The sequence below is a fragment of the Macaca nemestrina genome, chromosome 1 (genome assembly GCF_043159975.1).
Source record: "Macaca nemestrina isolate mMacNem1 chromosome 1, mMacNem.hap1, whole genome shotgun sequence".
NCBI classification, from domain to species: domain Eukaryota; kingdom Metazoa; phylum Chordata; class Mammalia; order Primates; family Cercopithecidae; genus Macaca; species Macaca nemestrina.
In genome coordinates, this window is record NC_092125.1 from 54,865,576 (window position 1) to 54,878,514 (window position 12,939).

The 12,939-nt window shown below is 32.9% G+C and overlaps 1 protein-coding gene across 1 annotated transcript; it reads left to right on the forward strand.

Moving 5' to 3' along the window:
* The first annotated feature begins 299 nt into the window (after positions 1 to 299).
* Positions 300 to 11,864, forward strand: LOC139358074 (complement factor H related 3). Its single transcript, XM_071077538.1, is given in 5 exon segments — positions 300 to 438; positions 4,664 to 4,858; positions 5,296 to 5,472; positions 10,171 to 10,353; positions 11,473 to 11,864. Coding segments are annotated over 5 exon segments (819 nt in total). The 5' UTR covers positions 300 to 380; the 3' UTR covers positions 11,679 to 11,864.
* Positions 11,865 to 12,939: the final 1,075 nt, after the last annotated feature.

A 12,939-nucleotide genomic window follows, 5' to 3' on the forward strand; every position in this document is an offset into this window, starting at 1 on the left:
CCAACAGTTGCAGAAGCCTTTCGTTCCCTTTATTAATACTCTCTTTACTCAAAAAATAAGAAATAAAATAAATTAATATTTTATATTACTTTTGGATTCAGTCCATTACTGTCCCTAAATAAAATTGTACACATCAACTGATAAGCTACACATCAGGAAATCAATTCCACAGATGATTGTGAAACCACTAACTGGAATTATTGAAGGATTTTGCAAAACTCTCTGAACTTTGATATTTACTAAGTGACCTTAAAGGCCTAGCTTTGTGGTAGTGCACTTAAATTCAGAATCACACTTGGTAACTAGCAAGGAAAGATTTCAAACCCCAAATAGTGCAATCGAGACCTTTGTTTGAATACATATTACTGAGAATATCTAACATGTTGTTACTAATCAATGTCATTCTCACCTTGTGGTTTTCCTGTGCTAATGGACAAGGTAAGTTAAAAGCGATCTAAACACTCAGCTTCCCTCTTAAATGTAACTTCAGGTAATATCTAGCTTTGTATATCTATCTGTTTTTTAATGAATCAAAGAGGATTAATTCACTATGCTAGTGGAAGTGGCATATTTTGTGGGAGTATAACAGAAACTAATGTTATAAAAAATTATCTCATTTTAACTTAAAGAAAAAATGAATAATATTTTATTTGTTTTCTAAGTTCTGCAGTGTAAAAAGCATTTAATATTGATTAAGGAGATATGAGAATGTACTCATGAAACGTTATTAGGAAACATGTCATTAGACAGATTCTAAACTTAAGACGTTCAGAATTTTCTTATCCATAGTACAAGGGGAACATTGGGAGTGATTGACATTTTCATAATCTTACATATGGTGATTTTCATACATTTATATATTAAAAATCAAATAATACATTTTAAATTATGCAGTTTAATGTATTTCTATTATATCTTAAGAAAGCTGCTAAAACTAATTAACATTATCGTCAACCTACCGTTTCAACAAAATTAGCAACATATATATATGTTGAATATAAACTTATATCGGAATGACATAAAAAGTAGAATATAAACTTACATTGGAATGACAGTATGTTTTGATTGGCTTTTCTGAGTCCACTAGCAAATGTTCAATAAGTAAATACACAGAAAATACTTTTCAGAGCTTTATGTCATTGTTCACTGATTTCTCCTTGAAAGTCATATATTTTCTATATTAACTATCTTTTTGAATGCAGGCTTTCCATGTTAAAGAACTATATCATAACATTAGCAGCTGAACCATATGGGTCAAAAATCGTGACCAATCAATGGTGTGTGGCTATTAATGAAGAATACAAACTTTGTTATTATTCAAGATTTTATAATATTTCAACAAACATAACAGTGGGTAATACTGGAAATCCCATTATCAATTTATGAGAGTATCTTTTCCCTCATCCTCTCCTCTCAAAGCTATGCCACCTTATTTGATTCTAGGGAAAGAGTTTTTAGTTTTATGATATTAACTATCATATGATTTGCTAGTTTTATTTGTTGTGCAAAACAAACTTGATCTATGCCAAAATGGAAAAAAAAAAAGGAATTACTCCGGTTATTTCCTTTTTTAACTGAACTGTTACAGGTATATTTTTTCAAATAAAGATTAAATAGATTAAAGTAGAATGCAAAGGAGAAAAATAGCACTAGTTTGAAATGACTGGAATTAGAGAAGCATATGCGCTATACTTTCTTACTTACTTTCTTAAAAGCACTATAGAAAAGAATGATGACAAACTCTTTCTTATCTGATACTCCAGTTGAAAACTTGTTTCCTCCAATGAACTCTTTGTAAGAGTAAACTAGAGCAAACTGTCTTGTAAATTTGGGTCTCACCTGTATTTCTCAAAGGAGAAAGTAACTCATTTAGTGGAATAACGTCTTGGGTAGAGAGAAATATCTTTATGTATTCAGTAGCATTGGCTCAACTGCATCCCTCCAAAATTCATTTGTTAAAGTCCAAACTCTCAATACCTGAGAATGTGAGTGCATTTGGAGAAGGAGTGCTTAAAGAGGTAACTAAGTTAAAGGTCAATGATTCAGGTGGGCCCTACTCCAATATAACTGGTGTCTATATAAGAAGAGAAAATAAGGACACACCATATAGAGAAAGATCAAGCAGGCATAGAGAGAATACAACCATTTACAAGACAAAGGAAGAGGTCTCAGAAGAATCCAACCCCGTTGACAGCTATATCTCAAACTGGTAGCCTCCAGAACTGTGAGAAAATAAATTTCTATGAAATCTGTGTACTTTATTATGGTAGCTCTAGCGGATGAATAGAATATTTACACAATTTATTAAAACAATATTAATAATTAAAATAACTTTCTGCTTTTTCCTCAAGGATATATATACACACACACACACACACACACCCCCAACACAGATTTTAGAGCGTATTCATCAGAATTTGGTAATAATATCTTGGGTGTATTGCCTTGCTGATTTTTGTCTTGTTGAACACTTTATGTTTACATATTATCTGTATTCATCTATAATCAGAATCTTGTTAATCAAATCAACAGATATTTTTCATATGATTAATGAATGATATACTTTGTGAGTTGCTTATGCTACGAATTTTTTTTTAATGGTAGTTGATATTTCAGTTCTGAACAATAAAATGAGCACGCCAATTCTTTTGGTAGCCACACTATTTGAAAGATAAACTTGACAGAAAATTTGTAATTGTAACTTATTATAACATTCATTGAATTTGTATTGACCAATATTTCTTCCATCAACTCATAAGTTATTCACACTTATTTAAAAATAGGGTGTCAAGAACATTATTTTTAATTTATAATATCCTTTTAGAGTTGTTTAAATTGTACATTCATCTACTAGAGTTGCCATAACAAAGTGTCAAGGGTGACAATTCGTAATGTAGAGCAGGGTTGCTTCTAAATCCCTTTTAAACTGATCATTTTCAGTACCCAATGCATTACAATCGTCATTGTACTTCTTTGGGACGCTCAAATTTGTTTCAAATCTCACTAAGAAGCTGGCTTCTGTGTATATTTCACGTGCTCCCATTAAGCTTTGGCATAACAAAAGGTCCCAGGCTTTCCTTGACTTTTCCTACTATGGACCAAGTTCCTTTAGTTTTTCTATGAAATTCAAGTGGCTTTTAGTGGGAAAAACGATTTTTAGAAACAAACCTAAACTATGAAAAACTCACTACAGGTTCGAAATTATCGTTGACTAAGAAAAATAATTTTTGGCTGAGCCGGGGGCTCACGCCTTAATCCCAACACTTTGCGGGGCCAAGGTGCGCGGATCACTTGAGGCCAAGAGTTGGAGTCCAACCTGACCAACATGATGGAGCGCTGTCTCCACTGAAAAGTCAAAACTTAGCCGGGTGTGGTGGCACACACCTGTAATCCCAGCTCCTCAAAAGGCTGAGGCAGGAGAATCACTTGTACCTGGGAGGTAGAAGCTGCAGTGAGCCGAGATCGTGCCACAGTACTCTAGCCTTGGCGAAAGAGCAAGACCGTTAAAAAAAAAGAAGAAGAAGAAAAAGAAAAAAGAAAGCAAAAGAAAAATTAAAATGATTTCCTTTAATGTATGTCCCTTTCTTCCTCAGACTAAATATCCTGCAAACATAAGAAAATATAAGAGTATCTCAGGAAGTTATACAGAGCAGGGAAGGTTAGATTTTCCAATATGGAGGAGACACTCAGCAGAAAACTGTGCATCCATGCTTGAGGGGCTGGGTCAGAGAAGCTGTCATGCGTCACCCAACAAGCCTCTGGAGCCAGTTACGTAACTAGCAAACGCTTCCCACTAAGTAAAGATGTCACTTCTCTGAACTTAGTCTTCTCGTCTGCACACTAAAGCTGTTGTGCCGATAGCCTCCTTCCAGTTCTGATTTATGATGGTTCAAACTTAAAGATTTGTCTTTAGTTACATTCTCAGTTTTCACAATAACTAGGTTGTAAATATTATTTTCTATCACTTGTTCCAGAATTATAAAAGAAACATAAATTATATGCTATTTAAATTATGGTGTAAGTATAAATATATATATATATATTTTTGAACATTCGTGTATGCACCTATATTTTTTATGTTAATAATATATCTCATCCGATACATGAATTCGCACTATGGTAAGAATGCATGCCATCGAATACAAACAAAATGCCACGAAACTCAACAAAATGTTTTATTTCTGAAGATAATTTGCTACATTTCTGATTTTTTTTAATGTTAGAGTCGTATTTCTTGTTTCTCTTTTCCAAAAAAACAATTAATGCCAATGTGTACACCCTGAACGGACAGCTTTAGCATAACTTGGTATAGAGTTAGATAAGCTCAGTTTAAATTAATGCTGATAAAACCTCCAGAATTGCTGAAGAGACCATACTACGTGAGTAGAATTAGAGAAAGTGGAATGAGGTTCTTCTTGTCCTGTTAATTGATTTGGGATCCATTAAGGATTTTATGGAGAAATAAAATGGTCAGATGATGGGTTATTAATTTATACAAAGGAAAATATATTATAAAGATGAGCGGTCAGGATCAGGAAACTAGTCATGGTTGCTGTGATTCCAGAAGAAAATGTTTGAGAGAAGGTGATATCAAAATTTATCTCTAATATGAGTTATTACAGTAAAAAATATGTATACTTTTTTGTTTGTTTTTTATTGCAAGTGAGACCTTGTCATTTTCCTGACATTAAACATGGAAGTCTGTATTATGAGAGCATGCGTCGACCATACTTTCCAGTAGCTGTAGGAAAATATTTCTCCTATTACTGTGATGAATCTTTTGAGACTCCTTCAGGAAGTTACTGGGATTACATTCATTGCACACAAGATGGGTGGTCACCAGCAGTACCATGCCTCAGTAAGTAAACCTCTGGACAGCTATACATGCATAAAACTTTCAAAGATTAAAGAAAGGAGAGCACATAAGTGATTACTCTTGTCTTATGTAACAGAAATAGGGCCAAGAAAAGAGTTGTTCAAGCAAAATGACGAGAATAGATCTTTTCTATTATGAGGAGTTCTTGAAAATCATATGAGAAATAAATATAGAGACTTTATGAGAATATCTATATAGTTTATACATATTTTAATTATTTAAACTACAGATAAGTAATCTTCAATGCTGATATTTCTTTTTGTGAAAACTTTTGTTAATAATTTTAGTTCATACTTATTTGTATATTATTTTTTGATGTTTATGCACTCTAATATGGTAACAATAATTTTAATATACTATTTTGAACAAATTTATGCTTCTCATTTACTTTATTTATTTATCATTGTTATGGTCCTTAGGAAAATGTTATTTTCCTTATTTGGAAAATGGACATAATGAAAATAATGGAAGAAAGTTTGTACAGGGTAACTCTATAGAAGTTGCCTGCCATCCTGGCTATGGTCTTCCAAAAGAGCAGACCACAGTTACATGTACAGAAAATGGCTGGTCTCCTCCTCCCAGATGTATCCATGTCAGTAAGTACACTGCTCTGAGATCCCAGCATGTTCATGTCTTTCTAAGTAACAAAGATGACATTCGCAAACTCATCCATATTAACTGTGGCAAAATGTTTTTGTCAACTTGTTTTGCCAACGGACTTATTTAGTTTTACTTTTTAATTGTGTGAATATACAAATTTCTTGATAAGAACATAGCAAAATAAATGCTCCTATTAATGAGTATTAGTCAAGAATACAGTAAAAGAGTTAGAACACAATACTTGTTGGTTAAATAAAGTCATATCGAAGCAGCATCACTGTCTGGGGTAAATACTTGAGGTTGGTCATCTCGCACCAAGAACATTAATTACAAATGAGTGTTCTGGGATATTGTGCATATTCAACTCTAGAAAGTTTCCTACAGTATTTATTCCAATATACATTTATATCAACAGTTCCTTCCTTTTTTACATGTTTCTAATGATTGGTGATGTCACATTTTAATATTTACAAGTTGAGTGGCTATAAAATGTTACAGCATTGTAGTGTAAATTTGCATTTCTTTTACTACCAACTGGATTTACAATATATGTTCACAATTTAATTGGTATTTAATGATTCTAATCTTTGGAAATACAGTTTGATGTTTTTTGATTTACCTTTTTGGGAGTTTTGGTATTTATTAGTTGGAATCATCTTAATAATTCTGAATATAAAATCTCTTTAATTATATGTAATGCAAATGCATTATTTTTGTGGCTAGTATTGTTCTTTCCTTTTTTCTGCATTAGGAACATAAGTTGCTCATTTTACTAAATAATTGTCAATCTTTTTTCGTGATGAATGTTTTTCGGTTCTTTTTAAAGGAATACATTTTCAAAAGCACAGAGCCATTATACCATTCTTTATTCTAAAATGTCATATGTTATCTTTTCATACTTAAAAAATATTTTTTTATTTTCTTGATAACAGCTATATTTCATTTTTAAATAAAATACGATAAACTCAACATTTCCCTAACAGTTTTTATGGTACCTTTCTCATACAGTATATGTTATGTTGTATATTTTGTACATTGTGTGTGTATACACACACAGGCATACACACACACAATGACTATTATTCTGAATACTCTGTTCTACAGTATTAGTAAACAATTTTTTAATCAGCATTCCAGTAACCCTCTATTGAATTTTATTTTATTTTATTTTTTTTAAGACAGAATTTCACTCTGTCACCCAGGCTGGAGTGCATTGGTGGGATCTTGGCTCACTGCAACCTCTATCTCCTGAATTTTAATTAATATAGGTTTACAATAATTATGGATATGGCTTTTCACTCTAATGATGACCTTTCACCCCAGTCTTTTCTCTTCATCAGTCTCTTTTACGTATCTCATCATTCTGTGTCAGATGATCTCATTACTTTTAGACTATTTTTAAAGATTGAGGCTGATAATAAGCTTTGATTAGATGTGCAATTTCTGCTGATATCAACCAACTCAATCAAGGTTTATACCCCTTGCTTTGGTTTTAGAGCTAATTGTAGAGTCAACTACTTATTTCCTTTTTATTTTTCTTACTTTTTTCCTTCCTTCCTTCCTTCCTTTCTTTCCTTCCTTCATTCCATCCTTCCTTCTTTCCTTCCTTTCTTGTTTCCTTGCTTCCTTTCTTTCTTCTTTCAGCTGTTGAAAGAGTCAACTACATTTTTTCTCCTTTCCTTTCTCTTTTCCTTTCTCCTTTCCTTTCCGCTTTCCTTTCTCTTTTCCTTTCCTCTCCTCTCCTTTCTTTCCTTTCCTTTCTTTTCCTTTCCTTCCCCTTTCCCTGTCCTTCTCCCTTTTACTTCCCTTTCCTTTCCTTTTTCCTTTATTCTACTTTTCTCTTCTCTGTTTTTTCTTTTTTTCTCCCTTTCTCTTTCTCTTTTTTCTCTTTTCTTCCCTTCCTTTATTTTTCCTTTTTTCTTTATTTTTCTTTCTTCTTTTTTTCTCTGTTTCCTTCTCTTCCTTCTCTTTCTTTCTTTCTTTTTCTCTGTCACTCTTTTTCCTTTATTCCTTTCTTTCTTTATCTTTCTTTTTCTTTTTTCTCTTTCCTTCTCTTCCTTTCTTTCTTTCTCTTTCTTTCTTTCTTTCTTTCTTTCTTTCTTTCTTTCTTTCTTTCTTTCTTTCTTTCTTTCTCTCTTTCTTCCTTCCTTCCTTCTTTCTCTCCCTTCCTCACTCCTTCCTTCTTTCCTTCCCTCCTTCCTTCCTTCCTTTCTTCTGTCTCAAGTTTGTCTGGCTCAAGTTATTCCTAATAATGTTACTATTTTGCTCTTCATGCTAGACTCTGTACTTTAGTCAGGTTATTTATCTACTTTGTAGTGGTCATATAATTAACAAGACTTAGCTTCATCTTCAGATGGATATATCAACGTTATATTATCAATGTACAGTCAATTATCAGTGAATCACAATACTTCTCAATTTAATAAAATGTAAATTCCTCAAACCATGTTGTGAAAATAAGCAGAAAAATTTAAATATACTTAGATGAATACAGCAGATATATACTGGAGTGTGTCCTGCGTTTGTGCAAACTGGCTGTGATTTCCTTTAAAATAATCATGTAAAGAAAACATTTCCAAATAAATCACAGAATACCAATTTTCCTTGACTTCGGTCTTATTTACATATCCATTCTGCCTTTCTTGGCCTGTTAACTGGTGCACTTGGACTATTCACACTTAAAATAATTATCGATATATAGGACTTAAACCTCTGTCATTTATTAGTTTCTGTTTGCTTCCTCTGGTTTTCAGCCCTATTACCCTATTCCTCCATTCCCTGTGGGGAAATCTTTAAAAAAGATTAATTTTGATTCATATCTATTGTTTTTGATTGTATCCCTTGTATAACTTTTTACCTTTTTTAAAAAAAGTTGTTGCTTTAGCTAATACTGTATACATATAATAATATATTACTGTCTACTAGTACTGACATTTAAATCTTCAACTGGAATATGGAAACCTTACTTTCATGTAGATCCAATTTTACTCTCCACGTTTTAAGTACAAATGCCACTAGTATTTTCCATACATATATTGAGCACAATATTAAACTCATTTGCTTCAAACATCAAACATAATTGAAAAAACATATGAGGAAAAAGCCTGTTATATTGACTCCTCTTTTTTTTTTTTTTTTTTTTTTGAGACAGAGTCTTGCTCTGTCACCCGGGCTGGAGTGCAGTGGCCGGATCTCAGCTCACTGCAAACTCTGCCTCCCGGGTTTACGCCATTCTCCTGCCTCAGCCTCCGGAGTAGCTAGGACTACAGGCGCCCGCCACCTTGCCCGGCTAGTTTTTTTTTTTTTTTTTTTTTTTTTTTGAGACGGAGTCTCGCTCTGTCGCCCAGGCTGGAGTGCAGTGGCCGGATCTCAGCTCACTGCAAGCTCTGCCTCCTGGGTTTACGCCATTCTCCTGCCTCAGCCTCCCGAGTACCCAGCTAGTTTTTGTTTGTATTTTTTAGTAGAGACGGGGTTTCACCGTGTTAGCCAGGGTGGTCTCGATCTCCTGACCTCATGATCCGCCCGTCTCGGCCTCCCAAAGTGCTGGGATTACAAGCTTGAGCCACCGCGCCCGGCCTGACTCCTCTTTTTATCTATTATATTGTTCTATTGTTTCAGTCTCCTAAAGTCTCAAGCTCTTTCTTTTATCTTTTTATTTTAATTTGAAGAATTCCTTTAGTTAATCTTTAAACATAGGTCTACTGGAGACGAATTCTCTTGGTTTCCCTTTTTCTGAGAATGTCTATATTTACCCCTTTACTTGTAAAGGATAATGTCACTGGATATAAAATTTAGTATGACAGTTCTTTAAACACTTGATAACTGTGCCACATGGTTATGGATGAAAAACTCACCGTCATTGAAATTGTTGATCCCCTAGAGGAAAGGCATAGTTTTTGTCTAGTTGCCTTCAAAATATTTTGTTCTTTTTAAAAGTAGTTTTATTTTAAAGTATATTTGGTATAAATTCCAAAGTGTTTATCCTCTTTGGAGTTCACTCAGCTTCTTAAATATGTAAGTTTATACCTTATGTACAAAATGGGAAGTTTTCAGCCATTATTTTATTTATTCATTTTTCGAACCTAATACCCTTTCTCTTCTTTTTATGGATCTGCATTATTTGTTGTTGTATTTTTCTAAATGTCTCAGTTCAGTTTTTTGTTTTCAATCTTTTTCAGAGTGGGTAATTTATATTGCTCTATGTTCAAGTTTATGGATTACATTGTCTGTTAGCTCACAATGTATTATTAAGCCTATCAAATGTTTTTAAAAATTTTTTTTCAAATTTTTCAATTTTGTAACTCCTATTGGGTTTTTAAAAACCATCATCAATTTCAAAACCTGTATCCTCTTAGTGTCACTCCAAAGAAGGTTGAATACAAAATAAGAAACTTCCTTTGTCATAGTTTTCTATGTTTAGCATGTATTCATTCAAAAAGACATTTCTTAATTCTGGTCTACTATAAGTGGCAATATTTCTTAATGTTGTATGTGTTTCTTCAGCAAGGCAAAAATAACTTAAATATATTACTTTCAGTTTGTAGAAGTAAAATTTCTTCCAGGAATCATTTCTTTCACCAGAAATCACAAAATTGTTGATATGATATGAAGTGCTGTGTTTGTATTTGCCTTATTTGAACTTATATTTTGATTTGCTCTCACAATAAATCAAGTGATGAAATGATGTTTTTTAGATTCTACAAGAAAGTGTGGGCCCCCTCCACCTATTGACAACGGAGACACTACTTGATTCCCGTTGTCACTATATGCTCCAGATTCATCAGTTGAGTATCAATGCCAGAACTTGTATCAACTTGAGGGTAACAAGCGAGTAACATGTAGAAATGGACAATGGTCAGAACCACCAAAATGCTTACGTAAGTACTTTAATATTCGCATGGACCCTGGAAAAATCAGTGTGATGAGTCTGATATTTCGCTGTTTGTAACAAAATAATCACAGATTATTGTATAACCATTCTGCTGAATGCTTGCCTACCAAATATTTATGTTAGAAAGCAAACTTTAGAAATTTTTCTTTACGGCAGGGACGGTAGCTCAGGCCTGTAATCCTGCAGTGTGGGAGGCCGAGGCGGGCGGATCACGAGGTCAAGAGATCCAGACCATACTGGCTAACACACTGAAACCCTATCTCTACTAAAAATACAAAAAAAATAGCCCTGCATGGTGGTGGGCGCCTGTAGTCCCAGCTAGTCGGGAGGCTGACACAGGAGAATGGCCTGAACTCAGAAGGCAGAGCTTGCAGTGAGCCGAGACTGGGTCCACAGAACTACACCCTGGGCAACAGAGCAAGACTGCATCTCAAAAAGAAAAAAAAAAAAAAGAAAGGAAATCTTTCTCTTTATATTTACATTTTATGTTAAAACATTTACTTGACAAAGAAAAATATTTTCAAGTTTGACAATATACTGTTTTGATATATTTGGAATACAATGATTACCACAATCAAATTAATTAGCACATTCTTCATCACCTATGCTTACCATTGTGTGTAGGTGGGTGTGTGAGTATGTGTGTGTGTGTTTGTGGTTAGGACACTTAAAATCTGTTTCCTTACCAATTTTCAAATAAATAGTACAACATTATTAGCTATAAATATCACTAGATCTCTACATTTGATTCCCAGTTCTTGTTCATATTATAGCTGAAAGTTTGTACTCTTTGACCAATATCTTAATCAACAAAAAACAGCAATGATAGGTTCTAAAATGCAGGGATCCTATAATGACAATTGATGTAATGAATCATTGATAATACACCTCTAATTCTCGTACATTAAACATAGTACTTCTTTTTTACATCGTTTCCCATTTTAACTTTATTTAAATCAATATGATGTTTTTACATAGTCAGTTTGGATAGTGTTTTGAGAAATAATTCCTGGACTGTCATATAACATTCTACTTGAAAACCTGAAAGTCTATGAAGATTTGCATAATAGTTAATGTTTTTATGTTTACTGTTTTCTATTTCCAGATGCGTGTGTAATATCCCCAGAAATTATGGAAAAATATAACATAACATTTAAATGGGCAGCCAAACAGAAACTTTATTCAAGAACAGGTGAACCAGTTGAATTTGTGTGTAGATCTGGATATCATCTTTCACCAAACTCTCACGCATTGCGAACAACATGTCAGGATGGGAAACTGGAGTATCCAACTTGTGTAAAAAGATATTGATCATAAAATGCACACCTTTATTCAGACCTTTAGTATTAAATCAGTTCTCAATTTCATTTTTTAAGTAATGTTTTACTTCTTTTTATTCATAAGTAAAATTTTGGGGTTGATTTGTGAAAATGTAATTATAATCTGAGACTGGTGGCTTTCTTCTTAAAAGCACCATATTAAAACTTGGGAAACAAACTATTATGTCCAGTTCATAAAATTTTTATGGCATGAAATTAGATGCAATTTTTTCAGACTGTATTTCTGTCCATCACTGTTAAATCTCTCAAAGTTTTCTCCATAGCTTCTGAGGCTCATTGTTTTACAGTAAATGGAAAACATATTGTTGTCTCTGACTTCAAAATTATATCACTTCACAAAGTTGTAAAAACCAAGTCAAGTCTTAACTCATGTTAGTAATAGAAGTAATTACTGTTTATGAATACATAAATGCACCAAAGTGATATCAACACATAAATGCACCAAAACTGATGAAATGCAGATAATTCTACAAGATGTCAATCAAGCACACATAATAATGCAAACTAATCACAAAGAGGAATGAAAATGTAATTGGGTATATAAATACTATAACATAGACATACAAAAAATACAAATACAGTATCAGTTATAACACACTCACATGCACGCACTCACCTGCAAACACAGAAACATGATAGTTTTGCCCTGAATTAATGTTTATAGAAAAAAATGTTGCCAAGAAATTCAAAACTATGGATACAATTCTATATATGTGTTTAGAGATAGTAGGGGTAAAATTTGTGATTTAATTCCTTTGTATATATCAGTATTCCCTGATTTTTCTACCTTTAACATATATTACTTTGAACCAAAAGCAAAATTTATTTTAAATAATGATTTATAACAAGCAAGGTGGTACATGTTGAGAATGATAAACATGCCATCAGTAATGATCTTAACATCAAATAACTTCTTAACTATTTTTGGAGAAGAGTTTTGGAAATTTCAATAATAAGGTTCTGAAGTGTAATTTTAAAATTCATTCATTTTAACCAGCACCAGTTAGTTAAAATCATTTTTGACTAGGAACATTTTAAACTCCTAAAGGAGGTGAAGCCATTATGTGCCAATAAATATATAAATAATACACCAAAAATATTATTTAATGATACCTTATGACTTCAAATTGCATAAAATCAGGTGACTTGTATACTCAGGCTTTCCCCTTGTTAGTGATCCTGATTTAGATAAATTGTTTGAGTTGAGGAAAGCCAGATTTCACAAATTTAAA